Source organism: Pan troglodytes, chromosome 21 (assembly GCF_028858775.2).
Source record: "Pan troglodytes isolate AG18354 chromosome 21, NHGRI_mPanTro3-v2.0_pri, whole genome shotgun sequence".
NCBI classification, from domain to species: Eukaryota; Metazoa; Chordata; class Mammalia; order Primates; family Hominidae; genus Pan; species Pan troglodytes.
This window is the reverse complement of record NC_072419.2, coordinates 52901652-52916183: the sequence shown is the minus strand read 5'-3', so window position 1 is coordinate 52916183 and position 14532 is coordinate 52901652. Positions and strand designations below refer to the sequence as shown.

General features: G+C 45.3%; 1 protein-coding gene across 3 annotated transcripts in view; it reads left to right on the top strand.

Annotated features, from left to right (window-relative positions):
* Nucleotides 1-14532, top strand: part of SLC13A3 (solute carrier family 13 member 3) — a 127280-nt gene that overhangs the window by 29853 nt on the left and 82895 nt on the right. The window contains exon 1 of one of the 3 annotated variants that reach the window (XM_514696.7): nt 4463-4624. The exons of 1 other annotated variant lie outside the window; for it this stretch is intronic. In XM_514696.7, coding sequence (XP_514696.2) covers nt 4514-4624 — 111 coding nt within the window. In that variant the 5' untranslated portion in view covers nt 4463-4513. Of the gene's footprint in view, nt 1-4462; nt 4625-14532 lie in introns of those variants that run through there. One more of the 3 variants, XM_016938056.3, reaches the window with a different exon arrangement.

Sequence of the window (14532 nt, the reverse complement as noted above, 5' to 3'; positions counted from 1 at the left end):
TATATACTATATATACTGAAAGTATATATATACTATTTTCTTTTGTATAAAATATATATATAGTATATATATCTTATTTTCTTTTGTATAAAAGCAGGGACTCAGACAGATACTCGTTGTACACCCATGTTTATAGCTGCATTACTCACAATAGCCGGAAGGTAGAAATAACCCAATGTCTATCAACAAATGAATGGATAAACACGATACGGTATATCCATACAATGGAATATTATTGTGTAGTATATCTGTATTTTTGTACAGTATATATAATATATACTATATAAAAAAATATATATATATACCACACACACACACACACACACACACACACACATATATACATGTTGGCTCTCTGAGGCCTCCCCAGAAGCCGAGCAGATGCCAGCACCATGCTTCCTGTACAGCCTGCATAACCATGAGCTAATTAAACCTCTTTTGGCTTATATATACATATATGTATATTTGGTATATAGATATATGAATGAACATATCTATGTGTATATATGTGTGTGTATATATGTGTATATATATATGTGTGTATATATGTTTGTATATATGTGTATATATGTGTGTATATATGTATATATATGTTTGTATATATGTGTATATATGTGTGTATATATGTGTATATATATGTGTGTATATATTTGTATATATATGTGTGTATATATATGTGTATATATATGTGTGTATATATATAAATCTACAGACCTAAGAAGCTGAGTGAACTCCAAATATTGCTAGGGTAAACCAAGGAAATCCACACCAAGACATATCATGGCCAAACTTCTCAAAACATAAGACCAAAAAAAAGAAATTTTGGAAAATATTTATTCAAGAGAAAGAGAAATGAACCTTACCTATGGAGAAGAAATAACTCAAATGATATCAGATTTTTCACCAGAGACCATGGAGGCCAGAAAGTAGGTGCATAGCATTTCTCAAGTGCTCAAAGAAAATAACAGAATTCTATGTCCACCAAAAATAAGAATCAAGGGGAAATCAAGACCTTCTCAGATGTTGGAAAACTAAGAGAATTTGTTGCCTGCAGACCTGGTCTCAAAGAATGATTAAAGGAAGTTCTTGGCCAGGCGTGGTGGCTCATGCCTATAATCCCAACAATTTGTGTTGCCTAGGCCGGTGGATCACCTGAGGTCAAGAGTTTGAGACCAGCCTGGCCAACATGGTGTAAACCCGTCTCTACTAAAAATACAAAAAATTAGCCGGGTGTGATGGTGGGTGCCTGTAATCCCAGCTACTCAGGAGGCTAAGGCAGGAGAATCACTTGAACCTGGAAGGCGGAGGTTGCAGTGAGCTGAGATGGCGTCATTGCACTCTAGTCTGGGCAACAAGAGCAAAACTCCATGTCAAAAAGAAAAAAAAAATTATACCTGATAGTTGAAGCAAAAGTTAAAACACTGATGTGGTTCTAAATGTATGTAGAGAAAATACTGAAGGAAGTATTTTAAACTGGGTAAGGCAAAGGGGCATGAAGTAAGGTTTCTATGCTTTGCTGGAATTGGTTAAATGGCAATACCAGTGGATTATAAATTATAAGTTATGTACATGCAATGTAATACCTAGAGCAATTACTGAAAAAAGCCATGCAAATGACAAAAACCAAAATGCTAAAAAAATGGACCAAGGCCCTGGATAGACATTTCTCCAAACAAGATACGCAGATGGCCAATAAACACATGGAAAGATGTTCAACATCAATAATCATTAGAGAAACGCACATCAAAATCACAATGGGATACCACTTCACACCTACTAGGATGGCTATTATTTAAAAAAATCACAGAAAATAAGTGTTGGTGAGGATGTGGTGAAACTGGAACCCTTGCACATCGTGGGAATGTAAAATAGTGCAGCCTCTGTGAAAAACAGTATGGCCATTTCTCAATAATAATTTTCAAAAAGCGCAGAATTACCTTATGATCCAGCAGTTCCACTTCTGGGTATATACCCAGAAGAACTGAAAGCAGGGACTCGGACAGATACTCTTTGTACACCTATGTTTATAGCTGCATTACTCACAATAGCCAAACGGTAGAAACAACCCAATGTCTATCAACAAATGAATGGATAAACACGATATAGTATATCCATACAATGGAATATTATTCAGCCTTAAAAAGGAATTATGACACATGCTACAACATGGGTGAGCCTTAAGGACACAAAGCTAATCACAAAAGGATAAATATTCCATGATACCGCTTGTATGAGCTATCCAGATTAATCAAATTTATAGAGACAGAAAGCAGAATGATGGTTTCCAGAGGCTGTGGGAGGAGAGAATGAAGTTATTTTGTAATGAATACAGTGTTTCAAAACTGTAAAACTTCTGACAAGCTTGTCCAACCTGCCTTATTTTGTTGTTGTTCTTTTTTTGTTTGTTTGTTTGTTTTAAGCTTTTAGCAGCCTGAAGCCATGGTTTTTAGTTTCTGTCTCTAGTGATGAGTAGAAAAGAGGGATGAGGAAGGGGCTTTACTGGCCCAACCAGAAACAGAAACTAAGAACCCATGACTGTATTCTCTTCCTTGGACACTTCTGTGAGAACAAAGCAAACTAAACATACGAGAAACTCTTTGGGATCTAAGGCTATGCAGAGAGCTTAACCCGATCATCCAAAGGAAAAATTTGATAAATTTAACTACATCAAAATTAGAAATGTTTGCTTGGTGATATATAGTTAAGAGGCTGAAAAGACAAGCTACAGACGGGGAGAAATATTTGCAAACAACATAACTGACAAAGAACTGACATCTAGAATTTGCAAAGAACTTTCAAGACTCAACTGTAAAAAAACAAATAATACAAGTAGAAAACAGGCAAATGACAGGAAAAGATAGTTCACCAAAGAGGATATAGAGATGGCAAATTAGCATGTGAAAAGATGTTAAACATCACTAGCCATTAGGGAAATAGAAATTAAAACCACAATGAGCTATTACTACATCCCTGTCAGAATGGTTAAAATAAAATAAACAGTGACAACACCAAATGTTGGCAAAGATGTGGAGAAACTGGATGATTCATACATTGTTGATGGAAGTGCAAAATAGTACAATCACTTTGGAAGACAGGTTGACTGTGTCTTAAAAAGCTAAGCATTGCAAATACTGGGCAACCCAACAGTTGCACTCCTGTATGGTTACCTGAGAATAAACAGAAGTGAATAGAAGTGACTCACCCACCTTAAAAAAAATAAGAATAACGACCGGGCGTGGTGATGCACACCTGTAATCCCAGAACTTTGGGAGGCCCGAGATGGGTGGATCATGAGGCCAGGAGTTCGAGACCAGCCTGGCCAAAATGGTGAAACCCCATCTCTACTAAAAATACAAAAAAAAAAAAAAAAAAAATAGCCGGATATGGTGGCACACGCCTGTAATCCCAGCTACTCAGAAGAATTGCTTGAACCCGGGAGGCAGAGGTTGCAGTGATCCGAGATCGCTCCACTGCTCCCCAGCCCAGCCTGGGTTACAGAGTGAGACTACATCTCAAAAAAAAAAAAAAGAAAAAAAAACCCCAAAATAAGAATAACTCATCAGCAGCAATAACTCTCATTGAGCACCTGCTCTGCCAGACACTGCGCTAATCACATTACATGTGTTATCTCATTTAAACTTCCTAACAACCTTCTTGTCTGGTGTAGACTATTTTTAAAAATTTAACTTTTAAGTTCAGGGGTACATGTGCAGATTTGTTGTATAGGTAAACTTGTGTCATGGGGATTTGTTGCACAGATTATTTCGTCATCCAGGTATTAAGCCTAGTGCCCATTAGTTATTTTTCCTGATCCTCTGTCTCCTCCCACCCTCCAGCCTCCCATAGGCTTCAGTGTCAATTGTTCCCCTCTATGTGTCCATGTGTTCTCATCATTTAGCTCCCGCTTATAAGTGAAAACATGCGGCATTTGGTTTTCTGTTCCTGTGTTAGTTTGCTAAGGATAATGGCCTCCAGCTCCATCCATGTTCCCGCAAAAAACATGATGTCCTTCTTTTTTGTGACTGCATAGTATTCCATGGTGTAGACTATTGTTATCACCACTCCACTTTCAGGCTCAGAGGCTGTTGTTCAAGGCCACGCAGTGAGTAAGTGGCAGTGCCAGGATTTGAACCCCGGTAATAGGAGTACGCGCCTTAATCCTCGCCTTGTCATCCTCAGCCATCTCACAGGCGAGTAAACAGAGGCGAGGAGAGGATAAGCCAGCTGCCCCAGGCCACATTGCTGGGAAGCCAAGAGGCTAAGACCCAAGGCCACACTGCCCTGCGGCTGGGGTCCCATTTGCTAGTTCTAGTGCCTAACTTTCTCCAACGTTCCCGGGCCTCTTTCACCCGGTCCCAGGGGCGCAGGCACCACCCTTTTCCTCCAGGAGGAGCAGGGAGAGGGCGGGTTCCCCAGCGCAGGCCCCTCCCCGACCCTCCCCCAGGCTTTAAGCCGGCGCCGGGGCCAGGCGGGGCAGTCCCGGGCCGGCCCGTACCGCCGGGCGATCGCGCTGATGGCGGCGCTGGCGGCAGCGGCCAAGAAGGTGTGGAGCGCGCGGCGGCTGCTGGTGCTGCTGTTCACGCCGCTCGCGCTGCTGCCGGTGGTCTTCGCCCTCCCGCCCAAGGTAACGCCTCCTCCGCCTGTGCGCCCCCGGTCAGCCACAGGCGAGATCCTCTTCTCCCAAGCCTCCAAGTTGGGAGACCGCTGAGGTCCCAGTGTAGACAGGCTCCACCAGACCCCCTCGCCTTCCCTCCCTTGCACCTGCCGCGGACCGCTGTGAACGCTCCTAACGCCTCTTCCCTCTTCCCAACTGCTCCTTAGAGCTTGAGTCCCACCCTGCCTTCTGGATCTCACTTCCATGGGAATAATTTCGTTTCATTTCAGTGACAGGTTCTCGCTGGTCACCCAGGCTGGAGTGCAGTGGTGTGATCATAGCTCACTGCAGCCTCCAACTCCTGGACTCAAGCGATCCTCCTTCCGCAGCCTCCCTAGTGGCTAGAACTACAGGTGCATGCCCAGCTAATTTTTTTTTAATAGAGATAGGGTCTCACTATGTTGTCCAGGCTGGTCTGGAACTCCTGGACTCAAGCAATTCTCCCACCTTGGTCTCCCATATACTGGGATTACAGACGTGAACCACTGTGCCTAGCAGAATTCTTTCTTTCCTGAGCTCTAATTCTGTGCTTGGTGCTGTATTGCACATTTCACGCGACAGTCACAATGAACACTTACTGGGTGCCAAGCTGTGTGACCTGGTGCAAGTCACTTAACCTCTCTGAACTTCAGTTTACTCGTGTAAAAATGGGAGAAATGATAGTGCCCACCCATAGGGCAGCGGTGAATATCAATGAGGCAATAGATGTAAATCTCTTATAACTAAACCTCATACAGAATAAATGCCCAATAAGCAGTGACTGGTCTTTTTCTGCACCAGGTCCTTACGTGATGAGGACGGTAAGATTCATGAGTGCTTACTACGGGTGAGGATTTGCCTTTTGTGTATCACTTTATTTAATCATTTCAACGCGTCTCAGAGGGGAAAGATTATTTGACCCATTTTCCAGAGGAGAAAACCAAGGCTCAGGGAGAGAAAGTGCCTTGCTCAGAGTCACACAGCAAGTGACTATGTCGGTATTCAGTCCCCGGCTTGTCAGAATCCAGAACCCTAGCTGTTTTCAGTCTCCCCAAGGAAGTAACCCCTGTAAGATCAAAGGCCGCAGGTGGAGTTCAGGACTCATAACTGAAATCAACACTAGTGGGGGCTGGAAGGAGATGGTACCACAGGTCCCTTTTGGGTTCTTCACCTGTGCCCTGCCCAGCCCAGCCAGGGCATCATGAGAGGGCACTGGGCTTGTAAGATAAGGCTTCTACCTCCAGGAAGTTGCTTCACCATCTCTCAGTGAGATATTAAATGTTCACAAAAATAAAAGTAAAGAGGAGGTATAATTTAGTGGTGCATTACCCAGCACCGATCAGTTGAGACCAGGGAGCTTTTCCTGGAAGAAGGAGCCCTCCTTGGGCACATGGAGTAAGAAGGTGACACCAGGTGGTTCAAAGGAGACCCAGGGCTAACACACAGCAAGTTCATTAGTGTGGAATTATCTAAGCTATTAGACTTTCTCGACGTGGAAGAGAAAAACACAATAAATGATGGAAGAAGGATGAGGTCACCTTTGCAAAACTCAGCCCACCCCAAGCCACTTTCTGACCTGTGGATCTTAAGATCTTGGACCAATCTCCTTTCCTCTTTGGGTTTTGCTTCCCTGTAAGTGGAGCGATTACACCGCTAGCTTCTGGGATTGATGTGAGAGGTTGAGTAAGGCTTTGTGAAACATCTTTGGTGGAAGTGTGGGTGGCTGAGCCTTGACTGATTGCTGTCTGCGAGGCCATAGGCAGAGCTCTCCGGCAAGAAGAGATAAAACACAAGGTCTCTATTCTCAGTAGGGGTCCCGACAGCTTCTCTCTGCTCTGTTCTCTAGCAAGAACATGAACCCAGGAGCAGATCCAAGGGTTATGGGGCCTGGAGCATTTACTACTTGAGGGGGACTCTTGAAGAAAATGAATACAGATTTACAAATACAGGATTCGGTACGAGGCTTGGGAGAGGGCTCTGAAGCTTGAGCTTCACAAAGGCTCCTCTTCCTATCTGAACGCCAACATGCACAACTGAATGGAAAGCAGGGAGAGATAACAGGGAGAGCCCCTGGGATGTAACTAATCCCTTATGATGGTGCTAAGCCTGATGAAGAAGGTGTTTTATTGAGTGCTTAGCTCTTACCATGTGCTAGGGGCCATGCTAGGAGCTTGTCAGGCTTGTCCCATGTAATGCCCACAACAACCAGAGAGGCAGCTGTTATTTGCATCCCTATTTGACAGGTGAAGAAACGGAAACTCAGCGGGGTTAGGTGACTTGCCTAAGGTTACACAGCTGCTGCAAAGCCAGAATGCAGAGTCTGTACTCCTTTATGTGTGTGTGTGTGTGTGTGTATGTGTGTGTGTGTGTGTGAGAGAGAGAGAGAGAGATAGGGTCTTGCTCTGTAACACAGGCTGGAGTGCAGTGGCACGATCTTGGCTCACTGCAACCTCCACCTCCCAGGCTTAAGCCATCCTCCTGCCTCAGCCTCCCAAGTAGCTGGGACTATCAGCTCCTGTCACCACACCCGGCTAATTTTTATATTTTTAGTAGAGACGGGGTTTCACTATGTCACCCAGGCTGGTCTCAAACTCCTAGACTCAAGCAATCCACCAGCCTCGGCTACGCAAAGTGCTGGGATTACAGGCAAGAGTCTGTACTTCTTTCTAACTGCTGTGCCTTACATGCTCTTCTTAGTTATAATTCAATACAAACCACCCCTTTGTTCCCTACAGTTCCCTTGTGGGGACCCTTTATATGGCTCTAGATGTCACTGCCTCTTTAAGTGGTTGATGAACCAGGGCCTCCTCCCAGGAGGCAGGCCTGGCTCTTTGGAGGACCTTCGCCTCCCTCAAAATCTCTGTTGGCATACCTGAAGCCTCCTCTCCCATATAACAATATTTATATGATTGTCATTATTAGATTCTCTGACATTAAGAACAGACGTGTTTCTCAATTTCATATACAATGCGAATAAGAAGTATCCTTAGAAAACATCATCATCTTTATTGATCTGGGACACACATTTAATCCATTTCCCAATTAGAAAAAAAAAAAAAGTGCAGCTCACTGCCAGTGCAGTATTCTCGGTGCAAAACAGGACATGGGTTAAAGCAAGCACAGTAGGTTTGTTATGCACACGGAGCTTCAGGACAATTCTGGTCATCTTCACCAGTCACTCCCTGTGAGAGCCTCCCCAAACAGAGGCTGGTGGACTAACTTCAAAACATGCTTGCTGGGCAATTCAAGACAGGCATCCTCAGCGTCCACTCCAACATCAGATTGTCACTTCTCAGCCTCTTCCACATGGATATTCTGGCGCCATGAATGCAGGTTGTATTGTATACATGGATCACTAACAACTTGCGAAACTGCAGATATCACATCAGGAAAGAAGTTGGAGATGTTCAGTTATTTGTCATTTACCAGGCAGTGTGGAGTATGAGACAACCCCTCTTTGGGGCCTGGGTTTCCAGCTTGATGACATCTATCCACTGCTGCTTTGCCGTTCTAGGAGTCTGTGTGTCGAGAGGGTTGGTTTTCATGCACCTGTTCCTGGTGACTGGTGAGCTTGTCTTCGGGGAGGCTGGAGTCAATCTGCAGAGCAGAGCTGGAAGGAACAATTCTTACATTATGTCCTCTGGCTCAGAAATGCTGTCAGCAGGGATGAAAAGGAGTGGGATGAGCTCTGGAATGCATGGCTGCCGCTTCCAGCACCACTGGGGATCCTAGCTCTTGCTATGAAGAGTGCTGGGGGCTCAGGAAGTTGGGATGCTACCCCAGGGACTACATCAACGTTTTCCAAGAGTGGCCATCCTGCGAGTTAGAGGTTTGGGGAGTGATCTTAGCTAGTGGGCACAGATGGGACTCTTATTAATAAAACAGGCTTGCAAATAAGCTCCAGCCCCACTTGTTTGCAGAGAAGCCTTACCCCCTTTCCTGCCTTATGCCCCCTGAGAGCAAATTAAATGATACTGACCACCTGTCCAAGAGGAGTTCTTAACACTGGGGACTCACAGGTGACTCTAAAGATGCTCTGAGAAGGAAGAGTTTGGGGATGCTCTCGGCAAGGCTGCTACAGAGTGTTGTGCAAGCTGTGCACTGCACAAGGTGCTTGAGGAGGCAAGTAAGGCTGAACCAGCCTGCATTCCACATGCCAAGCTGTGCACCCTGGTGCACAGCTGGATCCACCTGAGGAAGGGCCTTTTATTCTAATTTGCACAAAGGTGTCACGGTGGCCAACAGCAGACTTACTCTGGGGTAGAGATCTTTGGGGGGGATGGTAGTACACCTGTAAGGTCAGAGGCCCCCTTTCTTGCATTTGCCTAATTTGTGGGCAGGTAGATGACCAGGAAGATGGTCCTTTCATTCCCAGTTTTGAGGCTTTGGAATCAGAACTGCATTCGCATTCCACATACTTGCTGGGCAAGTCATTTTCTATTTCTGGCCTTGGTTTCTTCATTTATAACACAGCCATAATATTATATTCTTTCCCAGTTATTTTCTGGCCACAGTGAGTTAATACATTGTGCCTGTACTATAAATTCTTAGTTTTTTATTTAATGCTGAAAATATGTTTTAGTTCTCCTATTTTGCAGATGATGAAACTGAGGCTCAGAGAAGTTAAATGATGGAGAGAACATGGGCTTTAGAGTTGAGAAAACCTGGATTTGTGTCTGGCTCTGAAGAGGGGAGCCTGGGCTGGAGACCTTGAATTTCTGAGCCTGAGTCTCATTTGTGAAGTGAGGAGGACTCACACCCTCTCATTCTGTTACGAGAATTAGGGGAAGACACAGGAGGTGTCCAGAGTAGTGCTCAGCGTATAGTGGGAGTTTATAATTAGAGCAATAGCCACAGATTTTCTCACATTTACAAAATGCTGTTTTACATGCATCTCAAATTTCAGCTCATTTACTCTTCACATCAGATGTAGGAAGTTCAAACAACAATTATCCCCATTTTTAGAGATGAGGAAAGTGAGGCACAGAGAGGTTAAATTCCGAGGTCACACAGCTACTAAACACTACTTCGGTCACTCCTCCTCCTTCTCTCTTAGTCCTGGATTTTGGAAGTGAGAGCGGCCAGGAAGTGAGAGAGGCCCTTGAGTTTTCCCCAACAGAGGTTTTCCAGAAAAAAACTGCAAGTCCAGCTCTGCGGATTGAGCACCTTCTCTGGCCAGACACTGCCTGCTGATTTTACCTTCTATCATCTCATTCGAGCCTCAGGGAGCTCAGACAGGGAGTTTTCCCCCATGCACCCCAGAATGGAGTGAATCTGGTTTGGTTTCCATCATCCAAATACCACTCACATCATTTTTGCCAGAGTCCCTTACCACTCAATATTATTTACTTAATTACATTCCTGTTATTCTTTTTACATTAATGTCTTACTGCCCTCTCCTTTTAAAAAAATTTAAATGCAATGACTTTAAAAGGAGATTTTCTGTGGGTATCATGTATGGAAAACCAGGATCATCACTGATGATTAGGAGAAGAAAACTAGCAATAGATAGGTAAATATTTAACGCTGATTAATACTGGGTACATACTGCCTGGTTGAAGCTATGGGCCTGCGATCTGCCCTCTCTTTGTTGCAAGGGGAGGGATATCATCAAGTGAGTCATTAAAGACAAACTAGTACCAAACTGAGACTTTGTTTTGGAAATAATGAGAAGGAAAGAAGGATTAGAAGGGAGGTAACCTCATTGTTCCACCCAAAGTCTTCTGGAGTTGGCTTTTTATGCTTCAAGAAATACTGGACCCATAGCCTGGAAGCGTGTCTTATCTGGGGATGCTGAGGTTGACTGATAGCCCCAGCTCCTCAATTTCCTCATCTGTACATGGATGACCTTCTTGCCACCATGAAGCTTGGTGAGCTGTTAAGTAAAGGAAATCTCGGGCATGTGGCTGGCTGAATAGTGACCCACGAAAGGTGTCGGTGTCCTAATCCCCTGAACCAGTGAATGTTACTTTCTATGGAAAAAAGGGACTTTCCAGGTGTGATTAGGTAAAGGATCTTGAAACAGGGAGATTATTGTGCAGTATCCAGGTGGACCTGATGTAATCCACAGGCGGCTTTCTGAGAGGCAGGCAGGAGAAGTTGAAATCGGAAGGTAATAGGATGATGGAAGCAGAGGGAGAAAAAGCAATGTGATGTGGGGCTGTGAGCTGAGGAATGCAGGTGGCCTCCAGAAGCTGGAACAGGCAAGGCATGGATTCTCTCTCCTGGAGCTTCCAGGAGGAACCAGCCTGGCCAACACCTTGACTTTAGCCTAGTGAAAATGATTTCAGAATTCTGGCCTCCAAAACTCTAAAAGAATACATTTGTGTTTCTTAAGCCACTCCATTTGGGGTCATTTGTTACAGCAGAAAGAAAAGATGAATACATGGCAAAACCACCCCACCAGACTGGTTCTCCCAGGAGCGGCTGGGAAGTTTAGCCCCATGTCTCCCTCTGAATTTTGATGCATCAATTGTCCATAATTCCCAGATGGGTCCCATCATGTGGGCCCCGTGTTCCTGGGATGCAAACCCTCGTGTTCAGGAGAGAGCCTGGCTTGGTCAAAAAGGTTCCAGGCTTTGGATTCATTTGGATACGAATTCATCTCTAGCCTCTGCCCTGATGAGCAGTGTGATGCAGGAAGAGTGTCTTCACCTCTCTGAACCCAGTTCCCCAGCTGAAAAATGGAAATGTCCACAGTCCTTTCTTCACAGGATTTTACAATGAATAAATAAGTTCATACATGCAAAATGTGTGTCTCAGAGGACATGTACATTTTATTTTATTTTTTTGGCAATTTAACCTTTACACATGCTTTTCTGGTTGGGATCTTTGAAATTGATTTGGAAAAAAAATGGGAGATGCTGGTAGCATTTGGTGCAAAGGACTATGTTGAAATGGTCAGTCCCGTGCCTCAGTTTTCTCATCTGGAGATTGGGTCTAATCATAGTTCAACCTCATACTGCTGTGGGGAGGAAATGGGTTCATATGTTTGAGGCACTTACTGGAGTGCTGGCTTATAGTTAGCACTCAGTAACTGTCAGCTATTAATATTACAGTTGCCATCGTAACATTTCAGAACTGGTGCTCATTCTAGTTTAACCCCCACAAAAAGGAAACTGAGGCCCAGAAAAGGAAGTGAATTTTCCAAAGGCTTCAGTGAGGGGCAGGGCAGGGATGAGCACTTCTATCCCCCTCTCCAGGGAGTACCCTGTCTTAGGCATCGGTCATCAATGTTTTTATTTTAATTAATTAATTATTTTTGAGACAGGGTCTTTCTCTGTTGCCCAGGCTGGTGTGCAGTGGCATGATCCCAGCTCACTACAACTTCTGCCTCCTGGGCTCAAGTGATCCTCTCACATCAGTCTCCCAAGTGGCTGGGACTACAAGCACACGTCACCACGCCTGGCTAATTTTTGTATTTTTTGTAGAGATGGAGTCATGCCACTCAACTGGTCTCAAACTCCTGGGCTCAAGCTATCCGCCCCTCTCAGCCTCCTAAAATTCTGGGATTACAGGCACAAGCAACTGTATCTGGCCTCATCAATGTTTTATGCTAAAGACATTTCATTTAATCTCTTGACAGCTAACTTCTAGATGACAGGTGAGGGGGGTCAGAGGTCAAGTTCACTTATTTCTATTCAGATCGTAGCTAGCTCTCAACAAAGGTTAAGGACAGCTCATGTTTACTGTATGTTTATTAGGAGTTCTGGTCCCCGTTTCCTTGCTGATCCATCTTCCAACCCCACTCCACCTCTCATGCCCTCTGCTCCCACCGCTCTGGCTTTCTTACTGCTCCTTAAATATCCCAAGCTTGCTCTCATCCCAGGATCTTTGCACTTGCAGCCCCCTCGTTCTGAACCTCTGTTCTCCCAGATGTCCGCAAGTCTTGCTCCTTCCCTTCATTGATCTCCATTCAGATCTTACCTCCGAAAAGGCCGTCCCTGCCCCTATCTTTAGACCCTATCTAAAATAGAAAATGAAAAATCTTTTACACTCCATTCTGCCTTATTTTTCTTCATGGTCTTTATCACTACCTGGCAACGTATTACGTTTTAATTATGTATCTGCTGGTGCATTATCTATATTAACCCCCTTCCCCCCTCCCCACCCATGGGGTATAAGCTCACAAGGGCAGGGATATTTTTTTTTTGTCCTGCTCACCATTGTATCTTTGGTGCCAGCCCCGTGCCTGGCACATAGTAGGTGCTCATAAGTATGCGTCGAATAAGTGAAAGAAAGAATGCCAGTTGTGTGCTAAGTTCTTGGCATGCATTTTCTCATTAATCCTCACCATGACCCCAAGAAGGAGCTACTACGATTCTCTCCATTTGCCCAATGAAGAGCCCACGTGCAGACAGGAGGAGACCCCTGCCCACATTAGGCTGGCAGATGGCGGCAGATGGCGGCAGATGGTTCTCAGGCTGACTTCCAAACTCCTGCTGTCGCCTATCTCCCCTGGCCCTTTGCCTCCTGCAGAAAGTTGCTGACCCTGGACACTCCGGGAATAATCAGAGGCTAATTCGAGAGCCAGGTTGGCAATCCAGGGACAGGGACAGGCTGTGACTCACCGTAAAGCTCTGGGGTCAGGCTGACAAGCTGGGAAGGCTTCTTGTCTCTGGCTGGCTTTGCGCTTGGACTGGATGTGGTAAGATGAAGAGAGGAAGGAAGGGTGCTCCTGGGGAATGGGAAGCACAAGAGGCCAGGAGCAGGAAAAGTCCTGAGCAGGGGGAGAGGGCAAGGAGTCATCTTCCCAACTCTAGATGCAGACTTCCAGTGCACAGCGACCCAGGAGGGCAGAAACTGGCAAAAGCAACCATAGACTGAGCATCTACTAAGCGCCAGGTGTTATGCTGGATACTTCACATGCATTGCAGCCAATGCTTAGAACATCCAGACAAGGGAGGCCTATGAGGAGGCACTGAGGGTCAGCACAGTGCAATGTTGTAGCCCAAGGTCCCCAGCTGGTGAGTAGAATTTAAAATGACACCCATGCTCACAGCTGTGGCCCCAGGGCCCTGTGTCATCCGGCTCCTGCCCACCTGTCCCCTTGTGTCTGTTTTAATGGTAATGGAATTTGTTTTATTTGGGTATGATAAACACACAGACACAGAAATCAGCATTATCAAAGAAGTTTTTATACTCAGATGGCCCTAGAAGCAGGAGGCATACCATGCCACACGGCCACACAGGGGAGCAGCAGGGTCCGTCGGGAGGCAGAGGGAATAAGAGGAAACGTGGGCATGAGCCTTTACTGTGGGCAATATGTTCGGGCAAGGCAGGGTGTGCAGGTTTAGGATTGGCTAGTTAGTTTGAATCATTTCAGTGGGTCTGGGGGCATAGGGGCTTCCCCTAGTTGTCTTGTACCTGGCTCTGGGGTGATTAGGGCAGGTGGATTCATGTGAGATCCCTCAAAAAGAGGTGGTAGGGAGTATGGGGTCTCGACTGGTTGTTTCACATATGAAGGAATGCTTGCAGGCTAGTAGTTTATTCTTTCTAGGAATTTGCTAGCCCTGGGAAGGGGCAGTCCCTCCAGGGTCTCAGAGCCTCAAACACAGAAATTAGAAAACCTGATTTTACAACTTCCCATGCCCTTGTCTTTTCTCACTGTGCCCCAGCCTCATGTGCCTTCTTTTGGTTCTTCAAAGCTGCCAAGCTTGCTCCTGCCTCAGGCCCTTTGCACTTGCTTCCCTGGACCATTCTTGCCCCAGATCTTCCACAGCTGGGTGCTTCTGGTCATTTAGGTCTTGGCTCCAATGGTACCTCCTCCTAGAAGTCCTCCTGCTTCTCAAGCACACCTGCCCTCTTCATCCCACAAATCACTCTCTAAAACAGCCTTCTGTTTTATTCCTTCATGGCATTCATCCTGATCTGAAATCATCATTTCTTTGTCTAGTGTC